We start from the raw sequence: 25044 nt of genomic DNA, 5'->3' as shown, positions 1-25044 counted from the left end.
ATCTGGGGACTTTGGGGGTGGGGCCAGGAGACTTTGGGGGTGGAGCCAGGAGACATTGGGGACGGAGCCAGGAGCACAGGTGTGACAAGCAGAATTGAACTCCAAGGGAGTTCTGGCCATCACATTTAAAGGGACAGCACACCTTTTAAAACGCCTTCCTTCCATAGAAAATAATGAAGGATAGGGGCACCTTCTTTTGGGGCTCGTAGAATTGGACCCCCTGGTCCAGTACTTTTGAAACTTGGGGGGTATTTTGGGAAAAGGCACTAGATGCTATACTGAAAATTTGGCACCTCTACCTCAAAAAACAGCCCCCCCCAGAGCCCCCGATACCCGTGGATCAATTCCCCATCATTCCTTATGGGAATTGTTCATGGAGGTGCATGATGGCTGTGGGGGTGGGGCTTCCCCCGCCGGCCAGCTGGCTGGGGGAGGAGGGAAGCCTGTAAAACCGGGGGATCCCCCGCTGGGACCTCGGGATTGGGAAGCCTATTCTATGAACATTCTTGCCAGCCTCCAGGTCCCAGAGGGGCATCTCCAGGTTTTGCAGGCTCCTCTCCACTCACTGCCAGCCAGGTGCCTGGGGTGGGAAGCCCCACCCTAACAGCCACCACGTGGCTGTAGATCTGTGCAGGCTTAAAAGAAGCCGGCCAACGGCCTGCGTTTTGGACATTGTGTGTGCCTTTAAATCTAAGCAAGAGGAAAGCTGAATGGGCGGGGTGAGTAGGCAGAGTCCTGTGGGTTTTCCCGGTGAGGGTGTGACGTATGTGAGAAAGGAAGAGAAGCGAGCAGAGTCCCTCTCTTTGGAGGAAAACCGCGCCCTTTAGGCTGTTTAGGCTTTCATTTTCTTGTTGGTCTGAAGAAGTCGGTTGAAATACAGCAGATGGTTACATTCAGCAACTCCCATGACTAAATTGCCCCGGAGAGATCACAAAAGTGTGTGCTTGCTGTGTTTATTTTGGCTGTTTTGTGAGAGTGTGTGAGTGTGCATTCACTTTCATTTAGTGGAAATGTAGTTTCTGGGGAACGAGGAAATGAAGACTGTACTCAGGGGAGCTGCACTGCTATATTTTTATTTATTTATTTTAGGGAATGGGAAAGTCTCCTGGTTCCACCCCCAAAGTCTCCCAGCTCCACCCTCATAGTCCCCAGATATTTCCTGGGTTGGACCTGGCAACCCTAATGAAGTGGCACAGCCCAGATCCATAGCCCAATGGAAGTCAAAAGAACAGGTTTGGTTCTAGATTTCTCCTTCACTCGCCAGTCTTCTTAATGCATAGGCTTTTTGTTTGTTTGTTTTGCTTTTTGCAGGGAGAAGCTAGCAGAAGCATTACTCGTTTTTGTGAGAGAGGCAAATGATTCATTTACTTACTTTATTTATACCCCCTTTCTCCCCAATAGGGGCCCAAAGCAGTGGACCTCCTTCTCCTTTCCTCCATTTTATGCTTGCAACAACCCTGTAAAGTAGCTTACACCAAGGTCCCCCAGCAAACTTCTATGGCAGAGCCAGGATTCGAACCTGGGTTTTCCAGATCCTAGTCTGACATTCTAGCCACTACACCAGGCCCGGAGCAGCTGCCTACAGCGTGCAATGCTCCTTTCACTTAATTTGAATGAGCAACGCTGGACCTAGACTCTGCACGTCCCTTCATTTCACACCAGATGGAATCGGTGAATTAAATCCCAGAGAGACCTCTTTCCATGTCATTTTATTAACTGACCGTATAATATCTGCAGCGATCTTACAAAATGTACTGAACCGGGTACAGTTAGCAGTTAACAGAGCTGATAGAATCGTAGCCGATTCGGTGAGATGATTGCTGGCCACGGTTGGAGCTGCAAAGAGTGAGAAGGTGACTTGGAAACGTTTCTGTAGAAAAATGCTGGCTTGAGCCCACTGGGTTTTGTTAAAGAAGACAAAGAATAATGTTTTTGGTGAATCATGGCCGGCGGGGAGGAAATCCAGGCCTGTATTCTGCAGATCCATTCTGCTGATCGCGATGCTTTCCTCTGCTGGAAGGGAGCCATAAAGGAAGTGTTGCTGTTAGAGGGTTGGATCCACGGCTCTTGTGGTGGAAAGAAGAGTCCTTGGGTCACAGCTGACTAGGGCAAACTCATAAGGTTTGCAAGGCAAGAGTCGTTCAGCGATGGTTTGTTGCTGCAGCCCTAACCCCATAATACGTTCCAAGTAAATGATTGTGGTGGGGAGCTGGAAATCTGATGAAACACCGATTGACGTGGAAGTGCATTTTGTTCCACCGGGAGAAAGTCTGAACTGGTTGATGGAGAGTATCGGCCAGAGCCAGCCGGATGTCAAACTCCCAAACTTTGAAAAGCAGATTTTTTTTTGCAAAAAAAACAACCAACCACAAATCTTCACTAAATATCAGATTAAACGTATCAAGAAATAAAAAACATTTCTGCATCAATTTGACCCAGCTGTTTACCTTCATGGAAATGAAAACTCTGAGCCTTGCTCAGAATGGAAGGTAATTTTAAAATCATAGAAATAGAGTTGGAAGGGACTTCCAGGGTCATCTAGTCCAACTCCCTGAACAATGCAGGGAACTCACAAATACCTCCCCCTAAATTCACAGGATCTTCATTGCTGTCAGATGGCCATCTAACCTCTGTTTAAAAACCCTCCGAGGAAGGAGAGCCCACCACCTCCTGAGGAAGCCTCTTCCACTGAGGAACCGCTCTAATGAAGAAGATGAAGATAGAAGAAGATATTGGATTAATATCCCGCCCTCCACTCCGAAGAGTCTCAGAGCGGCTCACAATCTCCTTTCCCTTCCTCCCCCACAACAGACACCCTGTGAGGTGGGTGGGGCTGGAGAGGGCTCTCACAGCAGCTGCCCTTTCAAGGACAACCTCTGTCAGGGCTATGGCTGACCCAAGGCCATGCTAATGGTCAGAAAGTTCTTCCTAATGTTGAGCCAGAAACTCTTCTGATTTAATTTCAACCTGTTGGTTCTGGTCCGACCTTCTGGGGCCACAGAAAATGATTCCTCACCATACTCTAGATGACAGCCCTTCAAATACTTGTGCAGAACTGAGCAAAGGAGCAGCAGCAAAGATCTTGCCTCTTGTTACCCACCCAGCAGTGAGGAGTCCTTTGCCAGAAGCATTTCAAAAGTGAACTTTTAAAGGCCTGCCCATCATTTTGGATAGTATCACTGTGGGCTGCAACCTTCAGAAATTCAGTGGCTGACAGGGGCTTTCTCTGTTGTCGAGCCCCTGCTCTGGAGTCCCTTCCCTGAAGAATGAGGCCAGGTGCTCAGTAGATTCCACTTTGGGCACCAAGCAAAGACTGTGACCGATTCCCCACTAGCCTTATGCCACTCTTGCTCTCCTCGTCTCCATGGGGCTTCCGTCAGATTTCACACAATCTGCCTCTTTTGTGCAGCAAACAAGATCTAAAAACCAGTTTCTGTTTCCTGCATGAGAAAGGCAAAGCTAGTTGCAGCCCTGGGGCAGATAATGCGAAATCTGCCCAAAGCTCTATGGAGAAGAGGAACGTGAGAGCAGCATAAGACTAATGGGAAATCGGTCTTTCTGTATTTGGCTACTTTCTGCTTATGTCTGGTTTGTTGATTGGAAACGGGTGCATTTTTAAAATAAATTAAATAAATAAATTCTGCTATCCAATTTTTTTAAATCTGGGAGCCTTTTGCTGTACATTGCTTTATGGTTTCACATTTTTTTTGTTTTACTGTCCTTTTCGTTTGATCGGTGGGGCTATCAAGAGGCTGCCTAGAAATCCACCAAAATGAATAGCAGCTTTTGAGCCCTGGGCGAGCATCAATCATCTCTAAATGCGCTTTGCCACGAGTCCGGTTCAGGCAAATGGGCTGCCCTGTGTTGTCCCTGTATTGTCTCTTAGAGTTACTGGGAGCACAGGTCTTCATGAAATAGAATTGCCATTGCCAGGTCCCCCACTGTCTGCTGGTGAGCGGACAGTAGGATCCCCGGCTCCAGGTTGGGAAACTCCCGGAGATTTGGGGATGGAGCCTGGAGGCTAAGCAGAGTTGGTCTTGGTTAGTATTTGGATGGGAGACCACCAAGAAAGTCCAGGGTTGCTGCTCAGAGCCAGGCAATGGGAAACCGCCTATGAACATCTAACCCAGGGGTGGCCAAACTATGACTCGGGAGTGGCTCTTTCACACATACTGTGTGGCTCTTGAAGCCCCACTGGCCGGATTGGGGTCCCCATAAATCAGCTGTGACTTGATGGCTGTTTCCACCATTAGCACCTTCTAGACTGATAAGATTTCTCAGGTGTGAACTTCCTAGAGTCAAAGATACCTGATGAAAGGAGCCTAGATTCTCGAATGCTCCTGCCTTGGAAGTCTCCCAGGTCTCTAAGGTGCTCCTGGACTTGAATCGAGCTTGTCTACTGCAAACCAAGATGGTTGGCCTCTGAAAATTGCTTAAAAGAAATCTCTTCCCGCCACAGCTTTCTCTATTTGCTAGCAGAGACGTGTTAGCAAAAGGCATCCTTGGTATCTTAAGAAGATGAAGATATTGGATTGGCTTTATATCCCACCCTTCACTCCGAATAGCAGAATCTCAGAGCGGCTCACAATCTCTTTTATCTTCCTCCCCCCCACAACAGACACCCTGTGAGGTGGGTGGGGCTGAGAGGGCTCTGAGAAAGCCAGTTTGGTGTAGTGGTTAAATGCACGGACTCTTATCTGAGAGAACCGGGTTTGATTCCCCGCTCCTCCACTTGCACCTGCTGGAATGGGTTAGCCATAGCTATCCCAGAGGTTGTCCTTGAAAGGGCAACTTCTGTCAGAGCTCTCTCAGCCCCACACACCTCACAGAGTGTCTGCTGTAGGGGGAGAAGATAAAGGAGATTGTAAGCCGCTCTGAGTCTCTGATTCAGAGAGAAGGGCGGGGTATAAATCTGCAATTCTTTTTCTTCTTCTCACAGCAGTTGTCCTACGAGAGCTATGGCTGACCCAAGGCCATTCCAGCAGCTGCAAGTGGAGGAGTGGGGAATCAAACCTGGTTCTCCCAGATAAGAGAGCTCTGGCTGCCCCAAGGCCATTCCAGCAGGCGCAAGTGGAGGAGTGGGGAATCAAACCCGGTTCTCCCAGATGAGAGTCCGAACACCTAACCACTACACCAAACTTAACCCCTTTCTGCTTTCTGGAGACACTGCTTGAGCTGGGAACGCCCGACTTGGTCTCTGTCCTCCACTCCCATCCGTCCCTCTCGCCCACCACTGGTGGGTTCCCTCTTACACAGGGGCACATCATTACAGAAGATGCTGGTCAAGGTGAGCGGAGATGACTGTTGATGACCCTGTTAGTTACAACACATACCATGCAAGACAAGATTTTTGGAGACCTTGTTGGTTCATTTATTATTATTATTTTTTGGCTTGGGCTTTTGCTCAATTCATTCCACTTAATCATATATACATTGGTGTGATGGTATTCCCACCGTGCCCTGATGTCCCGTTTCCCTTGGGCTCATGGGGCTGGCAAATGATTGCTTTTGGGAAGGTGGTCACTCCAGGCCTTAGCGGTTCCATAAAACCCCATGCGGGCGGCTGAAGTTTGAAGGCAAGCTCATGATTCCCAGGAATTGAGGGTGGGGGAGGGTCTGTTGCTAAGCCGGCTGGGCGATGGGGGTCTTTGGTGAGAAATGCATCCCTAGCGACAATGCACAAAAGCTGCCAGCAGTGTCTGTTTGGGGGCCAGCGCTTTGGAGGCCTTGCGGACCACGAGTGGTGCTGTTGTTGTGTGTGTTTGTGTTCCCCTAGTTTTCGTTATATATATATAAAACAAAGCACAGTGCAAATGTGGCATTTGAAATGAACTCGTTTGCACTGTTCTCCTGGAGTCCAAACGTCGCCTCTCCGGTGAGACAGCCTTTCACCAAGACGCTATCTCATCCCCGCGGTCCAAGCATGAATGTATGGCACGTAACTCTGTGAGCTTGTCTCCAGATCCCAACACACCTCCCCCTGGGTCGGACCATGCTGTTCGTGCATCTGGCCAACAGGGGGAGCTAGCAGTGGAGGATCTTGATGAAGGCCTTTCGGAACTCAATGTTGAAGGTGGTGTAGATAATGGGGTTGACCGCGCTGTTGACGTAGCCAAGCCACGTGAAGGCGTTGTACATGGCCTGTGGGATGTTGCAGTCACAGTGCATGTTCAAGATGTGGGTGATGAAGAAGGGAAGCCAACAGATGATAAAGACGCCTGCAGAGGACAAATCAGAGGAGACGGGTTAGCCATGCTGAGGCTGAAACACTCTCTGGGCTCAGGAATTGGTCAACACTGGCATCCAGAGCTCACCATGCAAAGGAAGAAGAAGAAAAAGATTTTGGATTTATACCCCACCCTATACTCTGAATCTCAGAGTCTCAGAGCGGCTCACAATCTCCTTTCCCTTCCTCCCCCACAACAGACACCCTGTGAGGTAGATGAAGATATTGGATTTATATCCCGCCCCCCACTCCGAAGAGTCTCAGAGTGGCTCACAACCTCCTTTCCCTTCCTCCCCCACAACAGACATCCTGTGAGATAGATGAAGATATTGGATTTGTATCCCACCCTCCACTCCAAAGAGTCTCAGAGCAGCTCACAATCTCCTTTACCTTCCTCCCCCACAACAGACACCCTGTGAGGTAGATGAAGATATTGGATTTGTATCCTGCCCTCCACTCCGAAGAGTCTCAGAGCGGCTCACAATCTCCTTTATCTCCCCCCCTCCCACAACGGACACCCTGTGATGTAGATGAAGATATTGGATTTATATCCCGCCCTCCACTCTGAAGAGTCTCAGAGCGGCTCACAATCTCCTTTATCTCCCCCCCCCTCCCACAACGGACACCCTGTGAGGTAGATGAAGATATTGGATTTGTATCCCGCCCTCCACTCCGAAGAGTCTCAGAGCGGCTCACAATCTCCTTTATTTCCCCCCCTCCCACAACGGACACCCTGTGAGGTAGATGAAGATATTGGATTTATATCCCGCCCTCCACTCCAAAGAGTCTCAGAGCGGCTCACAATCTTCTTTACCTTCCTCCCCCACAACAGACACCCTGTGAGGTGGGTGGGGCTGAGAGGGCTCTCACAGCAGCTGCCCTTTCAAGGACAACCTCTGCCAGAGCTATGGCTGAGTCTGACCCAAGGCCATTCCAGCAGGTACAAGTGGAGGAGTGGGGAATCAAACCTGGTTCTCCCAGATAAGAGTCCGCACACTTAACCACTACACCAAACTGGCTCTCACAAGAACAGCTCTGCCAGAGATCTGGCTGACACAAGGCCATTCCAGCAGGTGCAAGTGGAGGAGTGGGGAATCAAACCCGGTTCCCCCAGATAAGAGAGCTCTGGCTGACCCAAGGCCATTCCAGCAGGTGCAAGTGAAGGAGTGGGGAATCAAACCCGGTTCTCCCAGATTAGAGTCCGCACACTTAACCACTACACCAAACTGGCTAGAGTATAATGGAGTGTGCAGCAGACATCCCCCCCCCCTTCTGATGATTCTGAAGTCGGGGGAGGGTCTGCAACCCAGGGGATCCTCTGCCCCCATCTGAGGATTGACAACTGCAAATAGCACCTTTAAAAGCCAACAAAATCTCCAGGGTATAACCTCTCTGATGAAAGGCATTTGAAAAAATGAGCTTTAACTCTTGAAAGCCTATACCATAGAAACCTTGTTGATCTTTTCATGCACGACTGACTTGAAATCCTTCTAGACCAGGGTGGTCAACGGTTGCTCTCCAGATGTGTTTTCCTACAACTCCCATCAGCCCCAGCCAGCATGGCCAATGGCTGGGGCTGATGGGAGTTGTAGGCAAAAAAACATCATGAGAGCTACCGTTGGCCATCCCTGTTCTATTGTAATTTTGCCAATGTTATTAAAATCTGGCAGCCAGTGTGTAGTGTTTTTCTGTCAATAATACTGATAATAAGTTATTTGTTTCAAAATATAGAGAAGCAAGCCAAGACTTGTATTAACAGTTGTTACTTTAATACAGTCCCCCCCCACACTTTTGTTACAATATCACTTTTCTGTATAGCCATCTCCTTCTGTATAACCACCTGGAAATTGGTAACTCTGGAGGCCATGCAAGGAGGCTCACCTAGAACAATGGCCAACATCTGGGTGGCTTTCTTCTCCTTCTGCTGTGAAAATTTCCTCCTGCTCATGGTCTTGAGGGAGGTCCTCGTCTTGCCATTGGGCATGGTCTGGATCTCAAAGACCTTGGTCACCTTGGGGTGGTTGGTCGTGTGCCCGTTCTTCTCCACTTTGGACGGGCTGTCGATTGGAGACTGCAGGCCAGAATGGGCGCACTGTTTGGAGGTGGCTGGCAGCCCCAACTCATTGTTTCTGGCCACGGGCGGCTTGTTGTGTTTGCTCTTCTCTGGAGGACTCGTGCTGGTCGCCATTTCCATTTCTTCAATGTGATTCATGGCTTCCTGGGGGAGGACCAAGAAATAAAAATAAAACATGAACTACCCAACAAGAAAAAGATCCACAACTATTTAAATAGACCAATCAGAAAGGTGGCAGAAAACAAAAAAAAAAGAGCTTCAGGTGGCAGAGAAAATGGTTGCAAATGGACATTGTGAGGAAACAAAGAGGAGGGTGTCTCTCAAACAGAAAGAAGACTGCAGATTTATACCCCACCTTTCTCTTTGAATCACAGACTCAAGAGCAGCTTACAATCTCCTATCTCTTCTCTCCCCACAACAGACACCCTGTGAGGTGGATGGGGTTGAGAGAGCTCTGATAGAAGCTGCCCTTTCAAGGACAACTCCTGTGATAGCTATGGCTAACCCAAGGCCATCCCAGCAGGTGCAAGTGGAGGAGTGGGGAATCAAACCCGGTTCTCTCAGATAAGAGTCCGCACACTTAACCACTACTCCAAACTGGCTCATAGAACTTGGCTCATAGAAGCTCATCTAAGGCTTTCTGAAGGAGCAAATTCACAAGAGAACTGGGTAGAGGAGCCAGCTCTGGTTGCCTTTTGGATTTAGTGACGCATGAACTTGGGTGGCCCCCAATCTATTTCACACAATGAATGGTCTGGAAACTTCACCCGTCTCCTCTTCTGCAAGCCAGCCCTGGCCAATGGGAGGGCTTAGTTTGTAGCTCCAGGACAGACCACCACTCAGGGAAGGTTTGGTCTATGGGGCTAACAAATTCCTGCAGATGGAGGTGTAGAGCCCGGAGGCACCAGGGATTTGTGGAAGGGAGGGACCTCAGTGGGTATAATTAGTGTAGCCAACCTCCAGGTGGCACCTGGAGATCTTCTGCTATGACAATTGGTCTCCAGACTACCAAGATCAGTTCCCCTGGAGAAAATGGCTACTGTGGAGGGCTGAACTCTCTATGGCATTATACCCTGCTGAGGTCCCCTCCCTCCCCAAACCCTACTCTCCCCAAACTCCGCCCCCCAAATCTCCAGGTATTTCCCAACCCAGAGTTGGCACCCCTGGGTCTAATGCCATACAGCCCACCCTCCAAAGCAGCCGTTTCCTCCCAAGGATCTGACCTCTGGAGATCAACTGGGATTCCTGGAGATCTCCAACCCTCACCTGGACCCAGACTTCCCAGTCCTATTCCTGGGTAAAAGGTAAAGGTGCAAGCACCGAGTTGTTACTGACTCAAGGGGTGAAGTCATATCATGACGTTTGCTTGATAATCTTTTTCTTACAGGGTGATTTCCCCGGTCATCTACATTTCTCTCCTCAGCAAGCTGGGGACTCATTTTACCAACCTCGGAAGGATGGAAGGCTGAGTCGACCTCGAGCCGGCTACTTGAACCCAGCTTCCACCGGGATCGAACTCAGGTCGTGAGCAGAACTTGAACTGCAGTACTGCAGCTTTAACAGTCTGCGCCATAGGGCTGCCTAAAGGAAGTCCCCCGCGCAAGCACCAGTCGTTTCCGACTCTGGGGTGACGTCGCATCACAACGTTTTCACGGCAGGCTTTTGACGGGGTGGTTTGCCATTGCCTTCCCCAGTCCTCTACGCTTCCCCCTCAGCAAGCTGGGGACTCATTTTACCAACCTCGGAAGGATGGAAGGCTGAGTCAACCTGGAGCTGGCTACCTGAACCCAGCTTCCGCCAGGATCAAACTCAGGTCATGAGCAGAGCCTGGAGTGCAGGACTGCAGCTGTACCACTCCATGCCTGGGGGCATTTGGAGGTAACTGCTGCTCTTTAAAACACAGTCTCTGATGGAATGTACCTTTAGCCTGCCCCAGAAGTCTCGCTGGCCTCCGCTTGGGGGTTCCCCCCTTATATCAAAGGTTGGTTGAGGAGCCAGTAGTCACTTGAGAGCATCACCAAATTCCTATACAGCGGGGGGGGGGGGCAAACTGCAGCTTGGGAGCCACATATGGCTCTTTCACGCATTTTGTGTGGCTCTCAAACCCCCCACCCCACCCTATCAGAAGGCATTTGTCTCTTTAAATCATTTCTCCAAACCAAGTCAGCTTGGAGAATGCATTTAAAGTGAAAGTTGCTTTCTTTCCACCTCGCTATCCTCCCTCCCTCCATCTATTTCCTTCCTTCCATCCGTCTTGTGGCTCTCAATCACCTGATGTTTATTCTCTGTGGCTCTTACATTAAGAAAGTTTGGCCACCCACAGGCTCTTCTCAAGCCCAGGTGAGGCTCAACGGTGCTATGGAGATTTTGCAATTTCAGTGGGCAGCCCCACCTATCTGGCTGCTGGCTTATAGCCAGGCAGTGAACTTGAATAGACACAAGATGCGCTGAAGTTGCTCTCACGGAGGAGCTGTGACCGAGTGGCAGAGCCTCTGTTTGGCATGCATAACGGCACAGGTTCAATCCCCGGCATCTCCATTCAAAGACCCAGGTGGTAGAGGATATGAAAGATCTCTACCCGAGACCCTGGAGAGACACTGCCAGTCCAAGTCGACAATATGGACCTTGATGGACCAAAAGTCCGATTCAGTATGTGGCAGCTTCATGTAAGAATGCTTGCACAGGCTGTTCGTATATTACTTAAGGCAGGGCTTCCATTTGTAGCAGGAACTCCTTTGCATATTAGGCCACACACCCCTGATGTATGCCATCCTCCTGGAGCTTACAGGGTTCTTAGTACAGGGCCTACTGCAAATTCCAGGAGGATGGGCTACATCCAGCCTAGGCCACAAGGGGTGGCCAATGGTAGCTCTCCAGATGTTTTTTGCTTACAACTCCCATCAGCCCCAGCCAGCATGGCCAATGACTGGGGCTGATGGGAGTTGTAGGCAAAAAACATCTGGAGAGCCACCCCTGGCCTAGGGCTTTCGTGTAGCAGGAACTCTTTTGCATATTAGGCCCAAGCCTTGAATTCAGCAGGAGCTCATAGGAGCACAGCTCCTGAACCTTTCTAAGGGCTCCCCCTCTTCCACCCCACCTCTCTTGTTCATTGAATAGTAGGTGCAGCTGCATAACAATCCCTGGATTAGGAGAGCGGGCAGCCAACCAGCCACCAGGAGCTTTGGCACACCCCCAGCAGCCCTCATTAACCCCTGGAGAAGCCCACACCACCCTTTCTCCACTTCTTATGTGATTTTGGGTGGTGGGTGGCTTGCTGGCCTTTTGATTGGGGGAGGCGGCCCAGGAGAGCCTCAGGCGAGCGAGGCCTGCTTGGGTTGGCTGGATCTCTAGCCAGCCGAAGCAGACCTCGCTCACCTGGGGCTCTCCTTTCTTGCGTCGGGTTGCTTTTAGCCAGGGGCGGCAGCGGCATATGCTAGTGAGTTATGCTAATGAGCTCCACCACCTACAAAATGACCCCTGATTAGGCCACACCCCCTGATGCAGCCAATCCTCCAAGACCGTACAGGGCTTTTCGTTCAGGACCTACTGGAAGTTTCAGGAGGATGGGCTACATCCGGGGTGTGCAGCCTAGTATGCAAAAGAGTTCCTGCTACAAAAAAAAAGCCCTGACTAAAGGGATGGAGAAGCCATCTCTTGGAGTGCGGTTGCCTGCCTCCCCTCTCAGGCTTCTCAGGGTGCAAATCAAACCCTCGTTGCTTGTTCCACACCTCCCAGGGGCGGAGAAGGTTGACGGCCGTGCCTAAAGACGCCACTCACCACTTTGCGTTTATTCACCGGGAAGCTCCCATTGGACTTCGCGATGAGGGAGCACAGCCTCACATCTTCCGGATGAGTGCATTTGTCCTAAGGGGAGGGGGTGGGGGCAGGACGGGAGGCAAGGAGGGATACACGGGTTATGTCAGAAGACCACATCTGGGAGCACGGAGCTAGCAAGAAGAACAGGCGGCGGGCGGGTGGGGGGCAGTCAGAAAGCAGAGGAGGGCACGGAGCAGACAGAATGCTAGCAAGGGCTAAGCTCGGTCACCCTGAATGTGTGGCCACCCATCTGGCAGACTTCGCTTTGCCTGGAGGAAGCAGGTGGGGGAAGGTGTTGTCCGAATAGGGCTGCCAAGTCCAATTCAAGAAATATCTGGGATCTTTGGGGGTGGGGCCAGGAGCAAGGTTGTGACAAGCATCATTGAACTCCAAAGGGAGTTCTGGCCATCACATTTAAAGGGACCGCATGCCTATTAAATGCCTTCCCTCCGTTTGGAAATAATGGATAGGGGCACCTTCTTTTAGGGCTCATAGAATTGGACCCCCTGGTCCAATCTTTTAGAAACTTGGAGGGTCTTTTGGGGAGAGGCACTGGATGCTGTACTGAAAATCTGGCGCCTCTATCTTAAAAAACAGCTTCCCCAGAGCCCCAGATATCCATGATTCTCCATGATACTCTATGGGTATCAATCTCCATAGAGCAGGGGCGGCCAACAGTAGCTCTCCAGATGTTTTTTGCCGACAACTCCCATCAGCCCCAGCCACTGGACATGCTGGCTGGGGTTGATGGGAGTTATAGGCAAAAACATCTGGAGAGCTACCGTTGGCCACCCCTGCCGTAGAGAATAATGACTGCCCAGCAGACATTCCCCCCCTGCCCGCTTCAGAAAGCAGGGGGGGGGGGAGCCTCCAAACCGGGGGATCCCCTGGCCTCACCTGGGGATTGGCAACCCTATGGCTGACGCCTATCTCAGAACATTTCTGTTGCCATCAAGCTTGCATACACCCCATCCCATCCCAATGCCATTCGCCATCCATCCATGTCCTGTGGTCAGCTGGGCGTCCAACCATCCCTCAACTTTTTAGGCAACAAAGTCTACAAGGGTCACCAAGCCCCTGAGGAGGGGGGGTTGTTCAAATCTGGTGGGCTGCAGTAAGCAGGGCGGGTCCCAAACCACAGGAGCAGATCTTGTTAGCCATCCGCCTTTTCCAGTCTGCCCAGATCTTTTGTCTGTGTGCTCAAAGGACAGTCTAGGAACTCCCATGAAAACTCAACCGGTGCTTGCCTGATCAATGCATGAACGAGAGGCGTGGGCCAGTGCCCCGAGTTTTGCAGGGCAAAGAAAAGCACCAGAACATCAGAAGAGCCCTGCTGGATCAGAGCAGTCATCCATCTAGTCCAGCATCCTGTCTCACACGGTGGCCAATCAGTTCCTCTGGAGGGCCAACAAATAAGACATAGAACCCAAGGCCTTCCCCTGATAAGAACCTCAGAAGAGCTCTGCTGAATCTGGGCAGTGGTCCCTCTAGTCCAGCATCCTGCCTCACACAGTGGCCAGCCAGTTCCTTTGGAAGGCCAACAACAGGGCAGAGAGGCTGAGGCCTTTCCCTGAGAAGAACCTCAGAAGAGCTCTGCTGAATCTGGGCAGTGGTCCCTCTAGTCCAGCATCCTGCCTCACACAGTGGCCAGCCAGTTCCTCTGGAAGGCCAACAACAGGGCAGAGAGGCTGAGGCCTTTCCCTGAGAAGAACATCAGAAGAGCCCCGCTGGGTCAGGGCAGTCATCCATCTAGTCCAGCATCCTGCCTCACACAGTGGCCAGCCAGTTCCTCTGGAAGGCCAACAACAGGGCAGAGAGGCTGAGGCCTTTCCCTGAGAAGAACATCAGAAGAGCCCCGCTGGGTCAGGGCAGTCATCCATCTAGTCCAGCCTCCTGCCTCACACAGTGGCCAGCCAGTTCCTCTGGAAGGCCAACAACAGGGCAGAGAGGCTGAGGCCTTTCCCTGAGAAGAACATCAGAAGAGCCCCGCTGGGTCAGGGCAGTCATCCATCTAGTCCAGCCTCCTGTCTCACACAGTGGCCAGACAGTTCCTCTGGAGGACATTGAGGCTGAGGCCTTCCCCTGATGTTGCCTCCTGGTTCTGGGATTTAGAGGATTTGTGGAGGTTCACTTTAGCCACTACGGCTAGTAGCAAGGCTTTTTTTTTTTGTAGCAGGAACTCCTTTGCATATTAGGCCACGCACCCCTGATATGGCCAATCCACCAAGAGCTTACAGGGCACTTAGCACAGGGTTGCCAATCCCCAGGTGAGGACAGGAGATGCTCTGGTTTGGAGGCCCTCCCCCTCAGGGTCATCAGAAAGCGAGGGGGGGGGAAATATCTGCCAGGCACTCCATTATTCCTTATGGAGGCCGATTCTCATAGGATATAATGAAGAATTGATCCCTGAGTATCTGGGGCTCTGGGGAGGAGGCTGTTTTTTTACATAGATGCACCAAAGTTTTGGCATAGCATCTGGGGCCTCTCCTCAAAACACCCCCCAAATTTCAAAAAGATTGGACCAGGGGGTCCAGTTCTAGGAGCCCCCAAAAGGTGTCCTATCCATCATTACTTCCAGAGGAAGGGATGTATTTAAAAGGTGTATGGACCCTTTAAACGTGATGGCCAGAACTCTCTTTGGTGTTCAGTCGTGCTTGTCACACCCCTTGCTCGTGGTTCCACCCCCAAAATCTCCTGGCTCCACCCCCAAAACCTCCTGGCTCCATCCCCAAAGTCCCCAGATATCTCTTGAGTCTGACCTGGCAACCCTAATAGTCACAGATGGGCCTTTCCTTCATGAACTTGTCTAATCCCACCTGTGGCCATCTCTGCATCCTCTGGTGGCAGATTCCACACTCTCTGTAGAAGATAGTAAAAGATAGTATGTCCTTTTGTTTGTTCTGAACCTAGCACCCCTCAGCTTCATTGGATACCCTGAGTTCTAGTATTTCGGGAGAAGGAGGAAAAGTTCTCTTTGCTCACCCACTCTACCCTGTGTATAATTTTATAAACCTCTGCCACGTCCCCATTGAAAGGATAAAAAAGATAACAGGGCACTTAAAGATTTGTGGAAGAGCTCATAAATTGGCATTTCCCCTCTGGGAAGGACTCTGTTTGTGTTTTAAAACTGTTGGACGGTGGCCAAAGGGAACACAGCCCTTGTTGCTTGAAGTGTCACTAAGGAGACAGACAGAAAATTAATTAGCCTCATGTCTCTGTTTCCTCCTCCTTTGTCTCTGCTGTCGCTGTGCCAAGTCCTTTCCTCGCTGTTGTTCACTGCGTGTTGTTCTTCGCTCCAGCCGGGGGGAGTTCTGCTGGGTCCGGGTCTGGCAGGATTAAGTCATGCACCCGACTCAAGAAATGGGACGAACGAAGAGGCAGCGGAAGGTGGTCTCTATAGCCCTGAGCCCTCAAATATGCTCGCGCAGAAGCAGCAGTGAAACTATAGTGCCAAGAACAAAGGAGCCTGCAGTCCAAGGAGCCTCAATATGGTGCTTGTGGGTGTCACGGTTCCCGCCAGCGCCTTTCCTAGTGCCCACCGCCAAGTGATTTAGAGAAAGTGGGCAGAACCAGGTGTAGGGTTGCCAAGTCCAATTCAAGAAATATCTGGGGACTTTGGGGGTGGAGCCAGGAGACATTAGGGGTGGATCCAAGATCAAGGGTGTGACAAGCATAATTGAACTCCAAAGGGAGTTCCGGCCCTCACATTTAAAGGGACGGCACACCTTTTCCATGCCTTCCTTCCATAGGAAATCATGAAAGATCGGGGCACCTTCTTTTGGGGCTCATAGAATTGGACACCCTGGTCCAATCTTGTTGAAACTGGGGGGATATTTTGGGGAGAGGCACTAGATGTTATACTGAAAATTTGGTGCCTCTACCCCGAAAAACAGCCCCCCCCCAGAGCCCCAGATACCCGCGGATCAATTCTCCATGATTTTTTATGGGAATATATCTCCATAGGGAATAATAGAGTTCCCAGCAGATATTTCCCTCCCTTCCCCCCGCTTTCTGACGACCCTGAAGCGGGGGGAGGGTCTCCAAACTGGGGGATCCCCTGCCCCCACCTGGGGATTGGCAACCCTAACCAGGTGTAGGGCTGCCAAACTCCCGCTGGGGGCAGGGATTCCCCGGTCTGGAAGGCTTTAACCCACCAGTAGGGAGCAAGCCACCGGGGGGATCCCCAGCCCCGAAGAGCCAGGTTGCCACCTGGAAGTGACATCATTGCACTGGGGACAACACGGCAGGGTAAAAAACTATGGTACCATAGAATTTTATCTCGAATCCTAGAGTGCCCCTAACGCAATGCTCTAGGACTCGTGGTAAAGCTCTATGGTACCATAGAGTTTAAGCACACGTCCTAGAGCATCCCCAACACACCATCCCTGGTGCAATGACGTCACTTCCAGGTGATGTCATCACACCGCACGTGCTTTGTGTGCATAAGAAAACTGTCCCCCACCACAGTACTGGAGGGTTTTGTCAACCTTAGCCAGGTGAAACTTTTGTAGGATTGCCAGGTCTGTGTTGGATAATACCTGGAGACCTTGGGGGTGGATCCAGGAGAGGGTGGGGCTTGGAGGGCAAAAGGGCCTCAGAGCAGCCATTTTCTCCAGGGGAACTGATCTATGTGCCCTGGAGATCAGTTGTAAAATCAGGAGATCTCCAGGCCCCACCTGGAGGCTGGCAAACCTAAACATTTGCCCAGCAAGGCCTCTGGTTGGCCACTGGTGATCTGATTGGGTTTCCAGATTTTTAAAAATGTCACGTTGGCACCGCAGCACAAGGATCTTCACCGTGTGACGGAAGGTAAAATGGGCAGCCATTTTGTCACTGGCTCTACTTCCTGAAGCAGCCATTTTGTGGCGGCCATCTGGTAACTATACCCAGCATGCTGTCTCAGGAATCCAAAATTGCCTGCAAGCTTAACAAGGTTGAAGACCCCTGCTGTAATCAAAGGACCCCAACTAGGGACACACCAGGGAGAAACTGCACACCTGGGCCTTAGAAAGGACTGGAGGAGCCAACAGCCATCTCTGCAATCTGCAAGTTCGCTGAGGTGAAGCCGCACAGATCTGGGGAGGGAAAAGGGGACGGGGACAATCCGAGGGGCCAGAGGACCAGGGAGGAGAGAGGGTGGAGATCGGGGAGGGGGGCATGGGGGCAGTTACCTTCAGCGGTGCCTGCGTGTCCGAGTCCGGGCCCAGGTGGGTGGCGATGCGCTTGGTGTTGACGCGCTTCCTGCGTTTCCGCAGCACTATGTATATCTGTACGTACACCAGCAGGGTGACAATGAAGGGAACGTAGAAGGAGACGATAGAGGAATACACAACAAAGGCAGGATTGGCAATGATACACTCATTCTTCTCTGGAAGACACAAGAGATTGCAGGAGCATTGTCCTAGCCATTAGGAGCTACTGCCAGCTTGTGCGTGTACGTGTGTGCGTGTGTTACTAAAGAAAGTGGCACTCTCTAGGGGCACGGGGCGAATTTCTCCAGCCTCTGTCCAAAGCAGGAACTTCTAAGCCAAGAGACTTTCTACCTGTGAGCTGCGAATCACAAGGCAGAACTAGGTCCGCAGTTGGACACCCAGCAGCCATCTTGACCCAGGGTCAATATGGGGGGGGGGGACTTGATCCCTCAGATCCTTCTAACCCAGGTGGGGGCAATTTTGCCTCCACTGTGGCTGTTTGCTGCCCTTGTAGGTTTGAGGTATCGCCCTGATTAAGATGATGGAGCCCTAGAAATTCTTCTGCTCCACTGTGGCTCATAAGAAGAAAAAAAAAAAGATGAACCGTTCCTTAATGCATCGTTTGTGTGCATTATTTTTTTATTAATCGTACAATTGGCCTTGACTCTTAGCAGTGCTGGGTTAAGCCCTGTGGAGCCCCCTAGGCAGTCAAAATCATGGGGGCTCCCTCAGCATCTTCGACAGTGGCTACACACGTAAGGTGGGGGGGAGGGGTTAGCTTGCCTAGTGCAAGAGCAGAGGTGGCCAGTGGGCATGGAGTGGAGGCTCAGAGTCGGAGCACCCTTCCCACTGCTCACAGCACCCACCTGCCCCACCACCTTCTCAAAATGCTCTTTGACAAAGCTGCAGGGGAGAGGCAGAGAGAGGCAAACTTGGCGATGACGCCAGCAGCAGCCACACCAGGCAAGTGGGGCAAAGTGTGGATCAGTTGCTGGCTGCGCGAACAGGCTGGGAGGGCAGCAAGAAGGGGAGAAATGGGGAAAAGCTGACCTGGGGCCCATAGGCCGGTGCCTACTCATCCAATTTGTTAATCTGGCTGACTCTTAGTGAGAAAGGTGGGGCTTTCCCTCATTTCCCTCACTTGAGTGTTCCTGTTCCTTGGAGGGGAGGTGGTACTTGTTCTGCTCGAGTTTTTCTCCCCCTAGTGGTCATATCAATATTGCATTGCTGTATGTCCAGCATAAAAACCTTCAGTTTAAATTGAAGGGAGAGATGCCGGACACAAAGCCATGTGGTATCAAATGGAATGCTAGTGGGAGCAAAACACATGTGCAACAGACCACCCCCCCCTCCCCCCGGAAGTAACAGGGACATGCAAACAAGACAACGTGAATGCTGAGAAGCCCTCTGACTATAAAGAAAATAAGCAAGGAAGGAAGGAATTAAATAAATCCATACATAAATAAATCAGGGCGAGTTGCCAGTGTCCATATCCACTCATCTGGCTGCACCAATAAGAGATGGCGTTGACAATGAAGGCAGGATTTGTATGCAGAACTGGGGAATGGGTGCTGAGCGGCACCCACCCCTTGCTTCCAGTTCAATTTGGAAAATCCACCTGTCTCTGCCTGCTGTCTGTGGGGCTGAACATGATTGATGATGCATAGTGTAAACTTAAGAAAAGAAGAGCCCTGCTGGATCAGACCAGGGAGGGTCCATCTAGTCCAGCATCCTGCCTTACACAGTGGCCAACCAGTTCCTCTGGAAAGCCAACAACAGGGCAGAGAGGCCGAGGCCTTCCCCTGAGAAGAACATCAGAACAGCTCTGCTGGATCAGACCAGAGGTCCATCTAGTCCAACCTCCTGCCTTACACAGTGGCCAACCAGTTCCTCTGGAGGGCCAGCAACAGGGCAGAGAGGCCGAGGTCTTCCCCTGAGAAGAACATTAGAAGAGCCCTGCTGGATCAGACCAGGGAGGGTCCATCTAGTCCAACCTCCTGTCTCACACAGTGGCCAGCCAGTTCCTCTGGAGGGCCAACAACAGGGCAGAGAGGCTGAGGCCTTCCCCTGAGAAGAACATCAGAAGAGCCCTGCTGGATCAGACCAGTGAGGGCCCATCTAGTCCAGCCTCCTGTCTCACACAGTGGCCAACTATGGAGGGCCAACAGCAGGACAAATAGGTCGAGGCCTTCCCCTGAGAAGAACATCAGAAGAGCCCTGCTGGATCAGACCAGTGAGGGCCCATCTAGTCCAGCCTCCTGTCTCACACAGTGGCCAACTATGGAGGGCCAACAGCAGGACAAATAGGTTGAGGCCTTCCCCTGAGAAGAACATCAGAACATCTGCTGGGTCAGACCAGTGAGGGCCCATCTGGTCCAGCCTCCTGTCTCACACAGTGGCCAGCCAGTTTCTCCGGAGGGCCAACAGCACAGCAGAGAGGCCGAGGCCTCCCTCTGATATTGCCTTCTGGCTCTGGGATTCAGAGGTGTAATGCCTCTGAACATGGAGGTTCCATTGTAGCCATTGACAGACTCAGGGCTTTTTTTTGTAGCAGTTATTCCTTTGCATCTTAGGCCACACACCCCTGATGTAGCCACTCCTCCAGGAGCTTACAGGGCTCTCAGTACAGGGCCTACTGTAAGCTCCAGGAGGATTGGCTACATCAGGAGGGTGTGGCCTAATATGCAAAGGAGCTCCTGCTACACAAAAAGCCCTGGATTGACTTATCCTCCATGAATTTATTGAATCCCCTTTTAAAGTTATTTCTTCCTGCGGCCATCACGACATCGTCTGGCAGTGAATTCCACCTTCGAATCACCCTCTGCTGAAAGCAGCATTCCCTTTGCTTGCTAATGCAGGGCAGTCCTGTGTACAACGGATGCTGTATCCGGGGGTGGGATTCTAGCAGGAGCTCCTTTGCATATTAGGCCACACCCCCTGATGTAGCCAATCCTCCAAGAGCTGACAGGGCTCTTCTTTGCAAGCTCCAGTATTTATTTAATTTATTCATTTCATTCGATTTATATCCCGCCCTTCCGCACCGAAACGGGCTCAGGGCGGCTCATAACACAAATTTCTAACATAAAATCAAGAATTAAAATACATTAATAATTTACACAATAAAAATAAACACAGTAGGATTGGCTACCTCAGGGGGTGTGTGGCCTAATATGCAAAGGAGCTCCTGTTAGAATTCTACCCCCCGCTGTACCTCTGACTGCCGTGTGAGACTCTCCAACAGACACCAACAGGACCTGTTTGCTTCTATGGGAGAAGGAGAGCAAGGGGGGGGGAGTGCGCCCCCTACAGCAGATGAGAGTACGCCGCGTCACAAGCCCAGTGTGACCAGCAGAGACATGTGAGATGGCTGAATGTCCAGTTGCCCCAAGGAGCCGAGAGAGCACCAACTTCTGTGTTACCAAGGAGACAATGTTTGGGACGCTCGAAAGGATGCAGCGGACATAGCACGGGTTCAAAGTACGGCCTCCATGCATTTTAATCCTGCACAGAGCACATCGCCGGCTGACCATTCTGCGGTGCTCACCTGTGTTGTTCAGCCCGAAAAGCAGCGGGCAGGAGATGGCAAAAGACAGGACCCAAACCACCGCGATCATGACGGTGACCCTGCGCTTGGAGCTGTAGCGGGTATTGTAAAGCATTGGCATCGCTACAGCGGTGTACCTGTGAGCCGGGAGACAGAAAGGGCAGGCGTCAGTACAGCGCTGCTGCTCACCTGGGCAGCTGAAAACCAGGCAAGAAGAAGACGAAGGAGGCTGCAGATTTATACCCCGCCCTTCTCCCTGGATCAGAGACACAGAGCGGCTCACAGTCTTCTTTATCTCCTTCCCCCACAACAGACACCCTGTGAGGTAGATGAAGATATTGGATTTATATCCCGCCCTCCACTCCGCAGAGTCTCAGAGCGGCTCACAATCTCCTTTCCCTTCCTCCCCCACAACAGACACCCTGTGAGGTAGATGAAGATATTGGATTTATATCCCGCCCTCCACTCCGCAGAGTCTCAGAGCGGCTCACAATCTCCTTTCCCTTCCTCCCCCACAACAGACACCCTGTGAGGTAGATGAAGATATTGGATTTATATCCCGCCCTCCACTCCGCAGAGTCTCAGAGCGGCTCACAATCTCCTTTCCCTTCCTCCCCCACAACAGACACCCTGTGAGGTAGATGAAGATATTGGATTTATATCCCGCCCTCCACTCCGAAGAGTCTCAGAGCGGCTCACAATCTCCTTTCCCTTCCTCCCCCACAACAGACACCCTGTGAGGTAAATGAAGATATTGGATTTATATCCCACCCTCCACTCTGAAGAGTCTCAGAGCGGCTCACAATCTCCTTTCCCTTCCTCCCCCACAACAGACACCCTGTGAGGTAGATGAAGATATTGAGTTTATATCCCGCCCTCCACTCCGAAGAGTCTCAGAGCGGCTCACAATCTCCTTTCCCTTCCTCCCCCACAACAGACACCCTGTGAGGTAAATGAAGATATTGGATTTATATCCCGCCCTCCACTCCGAAGAGTCTCAGAGCGGCTCACAATCTCCTTTCCCTTCCTCCCCCACAGCAGACACCCTGTGAGGTAGATGAAGATACTGAGTTTATATCCCGCCCTCCACTCCGAAGAGTCTCAGAGCGGCTCACCATCTCCTTTCCCTTCCTCCCCCACAACAGACACCCTGTGAGGTAGATGAAGATATTGGATTTATATCCCGCCCTCCACTCCGAAGAGTCTCAGAGCGGCTCACAATCTCCTTTACCTTCCTCCCCCAGAACAGACGCCCTGTGATGTGGGTCGGGCTGAGAGAGCTCTCCCAGCAGCTGCCCTTTCAAGGACAACCTCTGCCAGAGCTATGGCTGACCCAAGGCCATGCTAGCAGCTGCAAGTGGAGGCGTGGGGAATCAAACCCGGTTCTCCCAGATAAGAGTCTTCACACTTCACCACTACATCAAACTGGCTCTCTCTACACCAAACTGGCTCTCTAAGAATACACTGGATTTATACCCCTCCCTCTACTCTGAATATCAGAGTCTCAGAGCGGCTCACAATCTCCTTTCCCTTCCTCCTGCACAACAGATGCCCTGTGAGGTAGGTGGGGCTGAGAGAGCTCTCACAGCAGCCGCCCTTTCAAGGACAACCTCTGCCAGAGCTATGGCTGACCCAAGGCCATTCCAGCAGCTGCAAGTGGAGGAGTGGGGAATCAAACCCGGTTCTCCCAGATAAGAGTCGTCACACTTCACCACTACACGAAGCTGGGGTATCCAGTTGGACCCAACAGTGCAGCAGTGTTTTGTCAGGAAGCATAGATGCTGTCTGGTGAGAGATGTTTGCAAGGGTCAGTTTTGGGGTTCCCAACTTCTTCTAGCCTGTGGGCACTTTTGGAATTCTGACAAACCAAGGTGGGCGCAGCAACCCAATGGCTGCCACAAAATGGCTGCCACAGCTTGCCTTTAAAGAAAACACCCAACCTCGCTTCGTGTAAAAAATATGCAACAGCTTATTACCGATTGTAACAATAATCTATATTCTGTAACAAGTCCAAATAGCGTGCAATGCAAAATATACAAACTACGAGAGACCATACATAAAATTCTCCATCCACAATACACTCTTACTCCTGTTTCTTCTGGGACCAATGTCCAAATCTATTTATCATGAATATAGTCTGACGAGCAAGAGAACCGGTCCAAACATCGTTCCGAGCCTCAAAGCCCTTCTCCCAGGGACTGTCTTCTCCAATATAAAGTGCAGTAAGTAAGTGGTGCCAGAAATCTCCATTTGCTTTTCTGTATGTCTCATTCATTTCATTTCACTACGATGTTTTCATATCACTATGGCACGTTTCTGCAAATTCCATTCATGCCGGCTTTTCCAAACGTTTGGAAACGATTTTTGGACTGGTTCTCTTAGCCACTGGACTGGATTCATTATAAATAGATTTGGACATTGGTCACAGAAGAAACAGTAGGAGTAAAAAATGTATTGCGGATGGAGAATTTTATGTGCGGTCTCTCATAGTTTGTATACTTTGTAATACACACTATTTGAACTTGCTACAGAATATGGATTATTGTTATAATCGGTAATGAGTTGTTACGTATATTTTTACATGGAATGAGGTTGAGTGTTTACTTTGTAATAGGGTTGCCAAGTCCAAATCAAGAAACATCTGGGCACTTTGGGGGTGGAGCCAGGAGACATTAGGGGTGGAGCCAAGATCAAGGCTGTGACAAGCATAATTGAACTCCAAAGGGAGTTCTGGCCATCACATTTAAAGGGACGGCACACCTTTTCAATGCCTTCCTTCCATAGGAAATAATGAAGGATAGGGGCACCTTATTTGGGGGCTCATAGAACTGGACCCCCGGGTCCAATCTTTTTTAAAGTTGGTGGGTATTTTGGGGAGAGGCACTAGATGCTATACTGAAAATTTGGTACCTCTACCCCCCAATACAGCCCCCCCCCCAGAGCCCCGCGGATCAATTCTCCATGATTTTCTATGGGAATAAATCTCCATAGGGAATAACAGAGTTCCCAGCAGACATTTCCCTTCCCTCCTCCCGCTTTCTGACGATCCTGAAGCAGGGAGGGGGGGAGGGCCTCCAAACCGGGGGATCCCCTGCCCCCACCTGGGGATTGGCAACCCTACTTTGTAATAGTCTCTCCATGGTCCCAATAGTCTGTCATGGCAGCTTACCTTCAGTCAGACTGTGAAGAGCTTTGTGTTGTGGTGGCAGCCGCTGCCAAAGCACTGGTTTTGCAAACCTGCACAGCCAACTAAAGCACCAACGGGCAACAAGAAGCTTTGCAGGGCAAAAGCGCCACCCATCCATTCCCTAGAAACACTTTGCAGGTGCCAGGAAAGGCAGCAGCTGCTCCACGATGCCCACAGGCAACATGTTGGGGTGCCTATTTGTGTAGAAACGAGGGAGCGATTCTTTACCTGTCAATGCTGATGGCGCAGAGGTTGAGGATGCTGGCTGTGCACATCATAACGTCCAGGGTGACAAAGATGTCGCAGTGGATCTGGCTGAACCGCCACTCCCCGACCACCTGATGGGAAAGAGCAAACGAAAGGAAAAGCTTTACGATCATGAAGCTTTATGAACAGGAGTCAACAGTGTGATGCGGTGGCTAAAAAGGCAAACACAATTTTGGGCTGTATCCACAGAAGTGTAGTGTCCAGATCACGTGAAGGGCTGGTATCGCTTTACTCCGCTCTGGTAAGACCTCACCTGGAGTATTGCGTTCAGTTTTGGGCACCACATTTTAAGAAGGATCTAGACAAGCTGGAACGGGTCCAGAGGAGGGCAACGAAGATGGTGAGGGGTCTGGAGACCAAGTCCTATGAGGAAAGGCTGAAGGAGCTGGGCATGTTTAGCCTGGAGAGGAGGCGGCTGAGAGGTGATAGGATCACCATCTTCAAGTCCTTGAAGGGCTGTCCTATAGAGGATGGTGAGGAATTGTTTTCTGTGGCCCCAGAAGGTAGGACCAGAACCAATGGGTTGAAATTAAATCAGAAGAATTTCTGGCTCAACATTAGGAAGAACTTCCTGACCATTAGAGCGGTTCCTCAGTGGAACAGGCTTCCTCAGGAGGTGGTGGGCTCTCCTTCCTTGGAGCTTTTTTTAAGCAGAGGCTAGATGGCCATCTGACAGCAATGAAGATCCTGTGAATTTAGGGGGAGGTGTTTGTGAGTTTTCTGCATTGTGCATGGGGT

At 51.0% G+C, this 25044-nt stretch overlaps 1 protein-coding gene across 3 annotated transcripts in view; it reads right to left on the bottom strand.

The window, feature by feature from the left end:
* Positions 1-5347: 5347 nt before the first annotated feature.
* Positions 5348-25044, bottom strand: part of DRD2 (dopamine receptor D2) — a 164471-nt gene continuing 144774 nt past the window's right edge. For 2 of the 3 annotated variants that reach the window (XM_060250765.1, XM_060250766.1), the window contains exons 3-8: positions 24268-24377; positions 20853-20989; positions 17288-17484; positions 12078-12164; positions 8108-8444; positions 5348-6218 (exon numbers count right to left, since the gene is read on the bottom strand). In XM_060250765.1, coding sequence (XP_060106748.1) covers positions 6025-6218; positions 8108-8444; positions 12078-12164; positions 17288-17484; positions 20853-20989; positions 24268-24377 — 1062 coding nt within the window. In that variant the 3' untranslated portion in view covers positions 5348-6024. The remainder of the gene's footprint in view (positions 6219-8107; positions 8445-12077; positions 12165-17287; positions 17485-20852; positions 20990-24267; positions 24378-25044) is intronic. The other variant, XM_060250767.1, reaches the window with a different exon arrangement.

The sequence above is a fragment of the Heteronotia binoei genome, chromosome 12 (genome assembly GCF_032191835.1).
Source record: "Heteronotia binoei isolate CCM8104 ecotype False Entrance Well chromosome 12, APGP_CSIRO_Hbin_v1, whole genome shotgun sequence".
NCBI classification, from domain to species: Eukaryota; Metazoa; Chordata; class Lepidosauria; order Squamata; family Gekkonidae; genus Heteronotia; species Heteronotia binoei.
The sequence above is the reverse complement of the archived record's forward strand: the minus strand, read 5'-3'. Positions and strand labels throughout refer to the sequence as shown.